The 13,278-nt window shown below is 51.0% G+C and overlaps 2 protein-coding genes across 2 annotated transcripts; both read left to right on the top strand.

The window, feature by feature from the left end:
• Positions 1 to 1,721: 1,721 nt before the first annotated feature.
• Positions 1,722 to 3,347, top strand: LOC100905177 (uncharacterized). Its single transcript, XM_003740585.1, has one exon. It carries the CDS (start codon positions 1,722 to 1,724, stop codon positions 3,345 to 3,347), a length of 1,626 nt encoding a protein of 541 aa, XP_003740633.1.
• A 5,004-nt stretch (positions 3,348 to 8,351) lies between these two features.
• Positions 8,352 to 11,921, top strand: LOC100905036 (TP53-binding protein 1). Its single transcript, XM_029110683.1, has 8 exons — positions 8,352 to 8,687; positions 8,850 to 9,266; positions 9,389 to 9,954; positions 10,056 to 10,319; positions 10,498 to 10,676; positions 10,757 to 11,346; positions 11,453 to 11,616; positions 11,714 to 11,921. Exons 1-8 carry the CDS (start codon positions 8,352 to 8,354, stop codon positions 11,919 to 11,921), a joined length of 2,724 nt encoding a protein of 907 aa, XP_028966516.1.
• The last annotated feature ends 1,357 nt before the right edge of the window (positions 11,922 to 13,278 follow it).

The raw sequence follows: 13,278 nt of genomic DNA, 5'->3' as shown, positions 1-13,278 counted from the left end.
CCGAGCTCGACAAAATCCTACTACCGCTGACTTCAGCGTGTCAACCGACCCGATTCGAGTTGTCGGTGGAAAACGCTCTCCGGTACCGTCAATCGACCCAATCCATCATTGTGGAACTCCGAGATTTCGTGGAAAGAGCGTCAAGGGCCTGCGGCATGACTGCGAATTCAGGGGACACGTCCCAAACTTCAGTCGAGTCAGCCGTCGCGGGAAATCATCAACCTACAATGCTGGTCACCCATGCTCCGAGGGTCTCGGACATCCCTAGATTCAGCGGCGACGTGAGAAGATATCGGGACTGGTGGCAACATTTCGAATTTCTGGTTGACTCGAAGTCACTTCCATTGACCGAAAAATTCAGACTGCTGAAACTCTCAGTCACCGGCCAAGCAGCTCTAGCCATAGCGGATCTCAAACTCATTGAATTCGAAATCTCGTTCATTATTCGAGGATGGATTGGGTGTGCGTCAGGATCACAGATATGGTTATATACATCCCATCAAATTGTTACATCAATTTTCGGAATACACGTCGGTGACTCTCCAGGGCTACAGGTGTCTAACTTTCTCACTGTGCGCTATTGCTTTGGGCGATACGATGGTACCTGATCGTGTGTTCGTCGAGCGTTGGTTGAAGAGAGTTGCGAAACGCGCAGGGTTTTTCTTCAGCCGAGTCAGATACTTCCTGAAGGATCGTTTCGGCAAAGTGAGGGATGCCAACTCCGAACATGTGCTGGCAATCATGAAGATCTGCGGCCAGAAGGATCCACAGCGACACGATAAGTTATTGTATTTCGCCACTCAGATCTCGATGAATATCAAAGCGCTTATCGCCCTAGGTAGTTCGTACGGAACTTTGTCAACGACTATCTTTCCGGTTATCCTCGAAGCATTACCCCAGCGGCGGAGAGAACAGTTTTCCCTATGGGTCAAGGACCGTCATTCCGAGGAGGAATCGAGAGAGTCCGACCTGGAAAAAATGATGAAGTTTTTGGAACGAATCGCAGACGCCGGAAGGGAATCGGTGGGGTTCGATAAATAGGATTCAAAACCCTCGCGTTTCAGCGGTAAGAGGGAGTCGAGTCAACCCAAAATCGAATTTCCTTCCAACGGCGACCGTCGTAACAAGTTCGACCGCTCGTTATCGAGCAATCAGGGGGACGCGAGTTTTCAATCCCAACCTCAGAGCTTTGAATCGACGGCCTTCGCGACTGGTCACTCGGCTGCCGTGGACCACTCATGCATTTTCGGGGTCGGTTTCTCAGTCGCACTTTGTTGGGATCAGCGAGAAAATCAGGTCTGAACAGACGGAGGTCCTTCTGACCGGTCATGTAGAGGCTATGAATCGGGAGAACTCGGCCATTTGCAGAATATTAATTGATACGGGCAGCCAGAGGTCATATTGCTCTGAGTCTCTGGTTGAAAGGCTCAAATCAAAGAAGGTCGGCACCGAATGGCTCAGACTATTGAGCATCAGAGATTCAGGAATACGATATTCATGTCATTTCGCTGAAGAGTCGTTTCTCGGACTCGCGGATCGAGGTGCGCTTCACCGTATTGGCAGAAATTTCCGAAGGTACCCTCCCGGTCATCCTAAACTCGCTCGGACTATTTCCGGTCGCGGATTCCGAGGATCCTTCGTTCCCGAGGACAATCGAAGTAGTTCTGGGCGCGAACGCCATTCCAACCCTCAAGCAAAAAAATTCGCACGAATTTAAAGATATGGTGGCTATCGATACCATCTTCGGGTGGTTTTTCAATGGACTCGACTCGGTCGACGACTCGTCGGCGATTTCTACGGCTCTTCTGGCCCTACACTCCGCCGAGAAGTATCCAATTCAGAACAACGCGAAGCGGGGTGCAGAATTAGCGGCTGAGCTCGAACAACAGATCGACTTCCTCTGGGACATGGAACGGCTCGGCCTGACCATGGAGAAAGACGACGATGAAACTGAGGCAAAGCTTGAACGTTTCGTAGAGGAGACAATTGAGAAGAGGCCAGACGGAAACTATACTGTTTCTCTTCCCTTCAGGGAGAATGTCGGCTCTTTAGGTGATAATGAGAAGCTGGCTCGTAGCTGCCTTTCTCATTTCTTGAAATCTTATCGGGAAAATCAAAAGTTGATCATCGCCGTCGACAACGATATTAAAGACTGCATCGCGTCGGGTTTCGCCGAGCCGGCTCCGCAGCGCACAGAAGGGCAACCAGCTCACTATCTCCCGATTATGGCCGTGGCAAAAAAGTCGAGCATATCCAAACCCGAACTCCCGAAAATCAGAGTGGTCAAAAACGCAGCGGCGCGAAGTCGGGACGAAGCATCTCTTAATGATGTCCTTCACTGCGGACCGAGTTTACTACCTGAAATTCTCAAGGTTCTGATCTTCTTCCGCTCGCACAAAGCCATCGTGTCAGATATTCAGGAAGCGTTCTTGCAGTTTCAGATAAATCCGAAGCATCGTACCCTCCTGAGATTCTTTTGGCCGATCGGGATAGGGGAAAACCCAAACGCTCCCGTGAGGGAGTTCTGGGGAAGATCATTGGAATTCGGCCTGGTTTGTTCTCCATTTTTGCATTGCGCGGGCTTGAGATACCATCTCGACTCAGAGATCAGGAACCGCCCCGAGGATGCAGATGGACTTCAAGAAGTCAGGAACTCGTTCTATATGGACGATATTTTCTCCGGGGCGTCTGATGTCCTAGAGGGCAAGCACAGAGTTGAAACTCTATCCCAGGTATTCGCGAATGGGAAATTCCCTCTCATGAAATGGGCAACCAATTCGGCGACTCGGGGTACGTTCATGAGGAACCAATTCCCGGAAGCTCAGGTGACTTTCCAGGACAGTAATTTCAAGATGTTGGGTATCCTCTGGGATCAACCCCAGGATAAAATCGGAGTATTCGTGGACAACGCGTTGACACAACTCCGAGTCGAGCCTCCTACGAAAATGTCAGTCCTCCGAGGTCTTTCTCATATTTTTGATCCGCTGGGCGTCGTAGTTCCGATTTCCATAAACTTCAAAATCCTCCTCCAGACGCTGTGGAGCGAGAGAAGAGATTGGACGGAAGAGCTTTCGGGCGAAAATCTCCAGGCTTTCCAATTGTTCCGTGATCAGCTCGAACAGGCAGGATCCATCCGCGTCGACAGGCTGGTTTCTTCTCATCAGGGGGTCGTCCGACGGGAACTGCACGTCTTCTCCGATGCTAGTCTCCTCAGCTACGGAGCAGTCGTGTATTTAAAGAAATTCATGGAGGACCGTCGCGCTCGGGTGACTTTCATGATGGCAAAGGCTAGGGTAAAACCGCTCAAGGGCTGTTGGAACATCCATAGATTGGAGTTACGGTCATAATCATACTCAAGCGTATGATTACGGTCATAATCATACTCAAGCGTATGATTACGGTAAAACCATAATCATAATCACGGCCAAAATTTGCCCCACACTGGTCGTCATCCTCTCGTTTCTTTGCCTCGCTTTTCGAGGCCGAAACGCGCACATCATGAAGCCCCCAGACGGGAAAGGGGAAGACTAGCACAACGGCCGGATTCCCTCCCAGGACGGGCAGCAGAGAGTACCTGGGGTCCTCAACTTTTCCGCTTGGAATCAGCACCCTGCAAACGCTGTGGAATCTGCAAATGCTGGCTGTCATTGCCCCTGCTGATGCGAGCGATCGCTTGGGCCCAAAATGACTTGCCTGATGGTCTCCTTGTCTTGATCCCGGTCCATGGATATTCAGACGTAGCCTCGTGCCTCGTGCGATGCATCGGATACATATAAATGGCTTCGAGCTGATTTCTGCGTCCCGAAAGCAATTTTCCCGGGTCTCATAATGCTCAGGTGGTGAACATGTATAGATTGCGAGTATGGTCTGAGGTCCAGGAAGACGCTCAGTGAACAAAAACGACCGAATCCTTCGAAAAGAGGACGAAGCTACATCCATACGTTCGAATTGCCACCTTGCCGAAATCACGGGGAGGGTTTCGCCCCGCAGCGTTGCTGACGATTAACGATCCGTAGGCTGGAGCGTTCGATTGACCGACGATTCCGAACGCTGAGGTCCTGATTCCTCACGGCCGCTCAAGGCTCCTCCTCGTCAGGTTTCTCGATCACGACCGAGGAAATCCAGAGGGGTTCTAGCAAGCCGGATGTCTATCTTCATCGGTAATCAGTAGAGCTTCGAAATTCAGGCACCCAAAAAGTAGGCAATATAGGCCTCTAAAGCAGGGCGAGATAGGCATCGAAGGTAGGCAGAGAAAAAGGCGGAAAGAGCGTCAAAAACAGGCAAAGTAAGCAAGGAGGAGGCGGAATAGGCACCTAATAGGCGAAATAGGCACTGAAAAGACGAAATAGGCACCAAACAGGCAAAACAGGTCCTAGGGGGCACAATAGGCACTGAAAGGCAAAATAGGCACCAGAAGAGGGCTTCTGGGCATCCGAAACGTGAAGTGGGCATCTCAGGCAGAGATTGAGGCGTTGTAGACAGAAAACAGGCATCCAACGACTCTCGAAAACGATCCAAATGACTTTGCGATACCAGGCATAAGCTTGTCATCGGCGACGGAATCTCTCGCGAGCTTCCCAGGGGTTGGCCGGGTCTTACTCTGCCGAGTCTGTGAAAAAGAAGTTTCGACCGAGAAAAGATTTCTTGTAACTCAGCATCTGAACGGTATGAAGCACAGAGCTTCATCCAGTAAGAAGTTGCTCGCGAGGACGTCGAACGTAGTGCGAATCACACCCTTCCTGGTGGCCTCCGGAAAGAGCTCGCAATTCAACCTCGAATTGTGCGAGGCGATACTGTCAGCTGGTATACCTCTACGGAAACTCGACAACCATAAATTGAGGAAGTTTGTCCATATCGAAACAAATCTTCAGCGATCGCCGTCAGAACTTCACCTTCGATAACTTAAGAATGGTGCTTGTAATACAGTGCAATCAATGAAAAACACGCTGATTTGAATAAAATGGGGAGCCGCTCTTGCATTTACCCTACCGGCATGCATATTTAAAATTTTTCTAGCTAATGAATTCCGGAACGTGGTCCTCGTCAATTAGTTCTCATCATCGCCATCGTCGTCAGGTTTTTTCGGCTCCACGCTCTTCGTCGATCTTGATATTCTTGCTCTTGGCGAACTTGCACAGTCGACCGTACTCTTTTTTCTCAATCGCCGAGAATACATGAGTCATCTGATTCAACAAGCGTACTGGCTGCGGATGTATTCAACCAGGGGCTGAAAATGGAGAATGGACCATGAGAACTGAATTTTTCTCAGTGATGACTGAAACCGAGGAATCCTTGCCGTTCTCGGTTTTCGTGCGAGAGTATTTTCTGTCTGATTTTCAGGATATCGTATGCTGGAAAGGCCCAGGTATAGGATAATAAAAAGGTCCGCAGCTCACCCGGGAGCTTGTCGCGAGCGCTTCCTGTGCGCACTCCTCGAAGACCGCGTCGATGTTTTCCGCCGGTAGATAGGGCAGAACCAGGAAGGCGTGGAAACTCGCGGTGACGGGACCTGGGCGCCTGATTTCGCTAGCGAGGCCGACAGCGGGCGAGCTGGCGCGCTTCACCAGACTTTGAGCGAAGTCGAAGTAGCATCCTAAGATGCGCGCGCCCGGAAACTCAGCCTCCACTGCGGCTCGCATAGCTCCGTCAAAGTCACCCATGTACACCGTGACCGCGAGCTCCGGCACCTCCTGCTTCAAGCAGCGGAACACCTCAGCGTACGCTCCGGTGGTAGAGCGGTTCATGAAGGCGGCGGCTGCCATCCCCACCTTGGAGAAAGAAAGGAGTCGACTGAAGAGAACGCTCTTGCATTTGTGTTTCTCAGCACTCAAAATAGTCCCAAGAGTTAATATTAGTATCTCAAGAACTCACGAAGCCTCCCCAGTTGCCGTGTATCGTGAGGAGTTGGCGACAAAGCCCCTTGCGAACGACGGTGGAGTTCGGTCAAAGTTTGCACGGGCGGTGGCCGGACCGAGGCGGCCACGCGCCGTGCTGTACGAAGATGCCTCACTGGGACGATCTCGTCTGCGGCTCCTTGCGAGAGCCTGGATTTGATTTAGTAAATCGGATTCAGTCAAGAACCGTATGCAGTATATCCAAAGATTCCGGCTTAATACATCATCATCGGGCAATACCTGCGCCGCTTTGCGATGATGGTTCTCATCGGCGGGTTGCGCGGGTTCTCCCTGAGTGTCTGGAGCCATTCCGCCCGCGCCGGGAGTACTTCCGAAGCTTTGCCACCAAACTCAGGACTATGATTGTGCGGATCTTCACTAATCCTGAGCAATTCGCCCGTGGGCCGTATCTTAGCACGCACAGGACAGCCCTCGGGTCTGTAATAAAAACCGGTCCACTTCAACCGTCATCGATAGATGACTCTCGGACTGAGCAATCACGTAAATGACGGCTTCACGATTGACTGCTGCTTTCGCATGAGCTCGAGCAAGGACTTACGGGCGCCACTTTTTACACCTAATTAGGAGGTCTCCGGTGTTCGTAACGCTCTCTCTGTGGAACATGAAGTCCGCGACTCCCAGTCCGTCATCTTTTCTGTATCGTCCCCGGGAGTGGCACCAAACGGTCCTCTTGTTGAGGGTCCCGCTGATCTGGAAAAGGACCTCGGGCTCGCGACGGTCCATTTGGGAATCGATTTCGGAAGGAAGCAATAACGTAATGACGTGTAACGAAATGAAAAGAGACACATCGTTGTCGATCGCCAACGAATAAAGCATTTCGACGAGGAAAAAGCCACCAAAAGGGAGTGAGAGTGCGAGCAAGCGGAAGAAACAGGACATTTTCGGTGAATGTCTAGTCGGCGTTCTCCTGAAGGAGGAAGGGGGATCACCGATACCCGAGTTGCTCGGCCGGACACCCTTGCCGAGGCTCTCTGATTCTTATGCAGCAGAAGTAGACTTAGTCAAGATTATGATCCTATATTCGAACCGTAAATTAGGAAAAAATATACTTGCCCTCGGTTGACCCCACTTTCTTCACAGCCTCTTGCCGCGATCATTAGAATGATCGCGGAGGCCTCTATCCCGCAATCTCTCGGTTGCATGGTGCAAAGCGGCGTTGATTAGGCAGACGTGCAAGTCGATCACGTCACTTAAGCGCTTCTCTGCAGAGAGATACACGGAATATCGGCGACGCGGTTGCTTGAAGCATTACCTTGGATGCCTATAAGCCTAAGCGGGGTCCTTGGCGGGGCCGTTTCCTCCTCGGTCGGACACCCCACAACAGATATCGCCTTTTGAACTTTTGAATATCTGGGTGATCAAAGAACGAGGTCTTCAGAGCTCGAGAGCAGTTCTCCGCGTTCTTGAAGCCGAGGACCCCCGCCTGGACCTCGGCAGGTACTTCCTTCCTGAATTTTGGCATTATATCAATAGACCCTACGCGCTGTGGAGGCTCCTCCCATGATGGATCCTGTGGTAACCCAGAGGAAATCGCCATTTCGGACCCCCAGAAACCGCGATGTACCATTTTCGGGAACCTCTTTCCTAGAGGGGACAGGGGCAGGGATGCAACCGTTCATATCAAGCATTAGGTATATGCATATCTGATTATATGGGCGATGAGCGTCGAATCGGTGACTCGGGAAATCGAGGACCTCCCGACTCCCGACATGAACGGGTTCATGGTTTCTTTGTTCTTATGCTTGTCAGTGACCAATCGGTCTATCATGTCGTCCCACTGCAGATCTCCGGCTGCATCATCGGGCGGATGGAGATTAATCCAGCCTTGTTTTCCTAGCCCGTTGGCATTCATATTTTCGCGCCTCATCCTGCATATCCAGAGCAGCGGTGGCTAGGTCTGTTTGTCTCTTTGGAATTCGTCTGCTAGCTGCCACCACCAATCAGAAATCCTACCACTTGGCCGCCTGACGATTGTTTGTCGTCGTTTTCTGAGCCCATTCCTCCCACACTACGGGAGAGTATCTTGGAGACACCGTGCCTGTCGTACCGCTGGGTACACCGATATCTCGTTTAAAAAACCGAATGTCTCAAGGGGAATCTTCATAGAAAGTCTGATCTATGAACGGCAAGAGACGTCGAACAAAATGGTGTCGTTGTTAGAGAAGTGCTAGCGGGGATATACAATGCCCCGTAGCCAGAGGAAGATATGAAGCCTGGTTCCGATTTCTCAGCTGGGATTCCCGGATGAATCAGGCTCCGATCGCTTCCCCGATGTCTTCAGAAAGCAACCGACTCCTCTCTGCCGGACCGGAACCGTTAGTGCTTTGTTTACGAATTGTCTCCTCTTCACACTGAGATGAGTGCAAGTCAGGTTTATTGAGGGGTTCCACTTTTGACTTTGGACGTCATTGAAGGAACAACGTTTCGGATTCATCCATGGATTTCTCTCTGAACTATCCGCTGTACCTCGGGAGTTTTCTGCAAGCTCCTACCGCTCGGGCGGTCGAGACAGAGTCGATCACCGACTCTGTGCCATCAAGCGGCAATCTCCTCGAATGTCCCCCCGTCCTCGATGAGTCCTGGCGCAACGTAGGTTTCAGTGAACCGTTCGAGGCAACGAAACGTCAGGCGAGTCAGTGTTCACCGAGTGCGGGCTCAATTCAGGGCAGCTCCGGGAAGAGAGCGCGTCTCGACGGGTCGTCATTCAACGGAAGCGACAGCCTGCTCTTCAAATCCAGCTTAGAAGGTAAGCTTGCCAAAAAGCTTCGGGGCGTGCTCCAGCGATGTAAGACTGTCAGAAGATTGGTCAGCTCGCAGGATCCTCTCGTGATCGTCATAAATTTAGCGGACCGTCCCTGATCACCTGATCGGCCTCCTCACTCTTGGTACAACTTATGTTTTACAGGTTCTTTCCCAAGCGGCTTGGAACCGAAGACTGAGCTGCTTGGGGGTATATCGGAGAGCTTTGATTTCGCATCTACGCCTGATCCCCCCGACGACAACTCCAATCTTGCCCAGAGTATCTCTCTGATCCAGGAAACTTTGGATCAGAGTATAGCTCAAGGCGACGACAGGGCTTGTGAACAAGTGAACAGCCTCCCAAGTCGACCAATAAGCCAATCAACAGACAGAGCGGTCGAGTCGAGACTTTTCGGCACCGATGCGGAAATCCCCTCAGGGAACATCCAAGCTCAGAGCACACCTCTGGAGAGCATTATATATAATGGCAACGGACCGGCTCAGCCTCGGGAATCACCGCGTCTCGGAAGTTCTTCCTTTAGCAGTCTACCCTCGACGACAAGCAATAGACCCATTTCGATGAAAGAGTACCGTCTAGTCTTCACTGAACAAGTAAGCAGTTCGGAGTCTGACGCCAACATAATTCCATTATGTGACTTCCTCTCAAGGTTTCATAGGTCTCTAGATGTCATCAAGCAGATCGCAATCAACTTTAAGATCATCATCTTCCACAGGTGTTCGAGAGAAATGGTGAAATCATCCGGCGTCAAATGATCCAAAAAGAGCACAGTCTCGAACGAAGCAGGCGTCTGACTCAGGAAGAATTCGAGAATATGTTGCGGGTCTTGCAGGCTCCATTGTGCTCCCAAACATCGGATAATTTCGCCGATATATCCAGTTCCCAAGCCACGAGTCGGGAACCATCCACTGAGAATCGGAAGTCCGTCGAAAAAGTGGTGCAGGCCGGCGACCGAAATGAGAAGACTTCGCTGATCGCGGAGGAAACTTCCGGGCTTGAAGTACCGCTGAAAGTAGCGGGGAAGAATACTTCTCCCCGAGGGAGCCTGTCCGATGCTCCGGATCGTCACCCGAGGAGGTTTTCTACAGAACCGACGAAACAAAACGATGAGTCGATCGTCGATACAACTAGCAAAGCTCATGGGGAGAGCTCGGATCCGGAGCCTGAATTCAAGGAGCCGAAGCTTGGGAAAGATGAGAGGCATTCGCCGGAAAAGAAGCAACCGGAAGGCGCAATCGTGCCTCCGTGCGATCCAGCTCGGACGATCTCCTCCGCGAATGAGTGTGTACCTTTTCGCCGACTATAGCATTTGCTAGATGGCTTTCAGATGTTTTTGAGAAATTGTCGGACGCAGTCCTCGCATAACGTTGGGTCAATTCCAGGTCGACCGAGCTTGCGGATCCCACTTCGAACTCTCGTTTAGTCATTGGCTCCCCGTGTCTGGCTCAATGGTCGGATAACCTTTATTACATGGCAACTGTGATCAAGTCGAGTCGAAACGGTCGCTACGGGGTGAAATTCGCTGATGGTACCCAAGAATCGGTGAAAGGTGATCTTCTATTCCCTCTCAAAGCTGAGCTGGAAAGTGGGCAGCCCGTTTACGTAAAAGTCAGGAACGTCTTCGAGTACGCCGTCATCAAAGACAAGTGAGTGTGTTCCGCTTACTCCGAGAGCTCAAGAATATTAAAGCCGGAAACCGAAGTCCAATCAAAAAATCCGTGAGGGGGTTTCCAGGCAAAGTTTGATTCTCGTATAGAGAAGAACATGTCCTCTCACATGGGAAAGTCTATGCCTTGGATCAGAAAGTAATTATTGACTCTCCAGGACAACAGTATCGCAACGGCCGGGCTATGCAGCCGAACTTCATACGAAACGTGTCGTACGTGTTACCAAAGACAAGATCGTTTTCACCCAAGAAATGGTTGACGTACTCAAGGAGAAACAGTCAAAGACGATCTCCAGTCGCGAGATCGCTCGTGTGAGAGAGTCCACAGATGCGTCAGGTCGGTGGATGCTCAACTCGTACGAATCATCTGAGAGCTCAAAATCCGGAGTGGAGTAACAATTTCTCTTCGCCTTCCAGAGTTCGAAACCTCAGGAAAAACTCGAGTGAAACGACCCCAGGCCATCGGCTTGGACGTCACGAGTTCCGAGGGTGTGGCCAGTGATACGACCGCAGTGATACGACCCAGCAAAAGGAGCTCGAAAATGGAAAATCCCAGCGTCATCGCGTCAGAGTCGGGAGGTGGAGCTTCGGGGTCGAGCTTGAATCCTCCCACATTGGTATTCGAGGGGATGGGATTCCTTCTGACGGATACCGAGAGAGCAGTGAAGAACAACAAGAGCTCATCAACTTCCTCGTTCGAATCTGGCAGCTCTCTCGGAGAAACCGTCGAATTCAATAAAGAACAGCTGCAAAATCTCATTGAGGAGAACGGCGGTGTAGTTTTCAAATCATTCACGGAAGCGGAGTGTGCCGACTCCCTAGACACGGGCATTGCGGAGCGTTATCTTCTCTCACGTAGTCACATGAAAACGTTGAAATACGTGCTGTGTCTAGCTGCTGGTATACGATGTTTGGGCCATCAAATAGTACACGCAGCTCTGCGGGAAGGTCGCATGCCGGAGCCCGCCAAGTACCAATTGCCCGCGGGGATTTCGCTAATGCAGAAGGTAAGCAATGACGGCCTCTGCCCAACAGTATCTCGTGATATCAATGACTGAGGGAGATAGACAATCGAATAGCGAATTCGGATGACGAGACCATGCTATTTTCCAGGTCCCAATCGAGCAGCCATCGGCGCACAGACTCATTTTCAAGGATATGACAATTGCCGTCGTCGCTGAAAAGAATGAATTCGTGAACACTTGGTCTCAGGTGATCATCGCGGCCGGCGGTCGAATCGCTTCTAAACTACCTCAGCGGCAAAGTCCTCAGCGTAAGTTGTAGCAGAGCCCGCGGCGAATTCCTTCGCCACCCTCATCAGATACGGCTCTCGTCGTACAATAATTGACCTCGGCTGATTTGGTTTTCAGAGAGAACAGCTTCGAATTCGAATGGCACCGATGGGGTCATCCGTTTCATGGTCACGACGCCCGAATGTTCAAGTCTAACTCTGCGATCGGCGCGTGCTCTGAGAATCGCTCCAGTGTCATCGGAGTGGGTTGTGCAATCAATCATTCACGCCAGAGTCCTCGAGCCAGACACTCATGAGGCCTTCGCCTACGATTACAAGAAGACCGAATAGTTCCTCCACTTGTCCCGGTGCAATCTTCATAGGAGCATAAATCTGCGGACTTCGATCCATGATCGCTTAAACCAGCTCGGAATGAGCACATTCGGACCACAGATGCTCTACATTAATAATATTTGTAACGTCGATAGTTTTGTCCCGAACGAATGTTCAGCAATCCACAACAGAGGCAGGCCCCGTCTGTGACTGTTCTGAGGTATTGCCTGCGCGATACCCAATACATCCCTCTGTACATAGAGCCGATACCAGACTTGAGGAGCATTTTCGCGCGCTCAAGGGATAGCCCTTGTCGGAGCCGAGGGATCGCTTCTCTCACAATGCCGCTTTCCGAAATCTCGTGAGAGAATCTTCTGTCATGTAAATACGACCAAGCCTAGGAAGTGACTGAGACGAGAAGGAATAGGAATGAAATGGAAAACATATTAGGGAGAAACTCACAACTTTGTTGACAATATTTCCTCATCTTTTCACCTTAGCTTTCCGCTCCGTGTACAATACGATTGTGAATATAATGCGAGAAAACCTGGCAAAGAGTCGATTTATTCAATGGTTCATAATGCCCAGCCACCATTCCATAGAATATGAAAGCCACCACAAAGGACACCGCGGTCTGCTGCATTCATAGCGGGGTATGTCGGTCTCTCTCAGCCAAAAGCGTCATGTAGACGAAGAGGAAATCACGAGGTTAATTGTATATTGACACAGACTGACTTCACCGGCAGCCACACAAGAAGGGAATTCCCTCAGGGATTGTTGCGACTGAGACTGCGATACATTGTGTCGGGCTACACTGGAGATACCTCCAGCAGAAAGTCAACGCTGTGTCCTTCTGCTTTGAGGGAGCACTCGTCAGGATTTCGCCGAACGATGCTGCAACTCGCCGGAGGTGCCCGCCTGAATATGCTAGAACCCTAGATGATCAAACCCCTGAAGTCTCTAATCGAGAGTTTTCCTCCGGCGACTGGAGCCCGTCTTTGTCGCGGTCGTTCCCACATGATTCTGTGAGCGGAGACCTGGCACCATTGAGCGTTTCCTCGGGGCTTCATGGTGACCAATGAACGCCGAAGGATGTAGGGTACTGGAGGGACGAATCTTCTCGCAGGAATTTGCGTTCTCATGCTGAACTATAGATGCAGGTTCTCACCCTCGATTCGACTGAGGACGAATTTAGCGACAAACTGGTAGAATTGAATTTCCCTTTAGCGGCTGCGCTTCGTTCTTGGCCCGGACGACCCATTTTGACTCAGCCAAGGACTTTGACCATCCACTCGGGATCGGGGGGCGTTCGTATCCCCAACCTCTCATCAATCAGCTGATGCACAGGACATTGAGTGAGACTCCGTTCAGCATT

Source organism: Galendromus occidentalis, unplaced genomic scaffold (assembly GCF_000255335.2).
Source record: "Galendromus occidentalis unplaced genomic scaffold, Mocc_1.1 scf7180000077029, whole genome shotgun sequence".
In the NCBI taxonomy this organism is placed as follows: Eukaryota; Metazoa; Arthropoda; class Arachnida; order Mesostigmata; family Phytoseiidae; genus Galendromus; species Galendromus occidentalis.
Note: the sequence above shows the minus strand (reverse complement) of the source record. Positions and strands in the feature narration are given on the sequence as shown.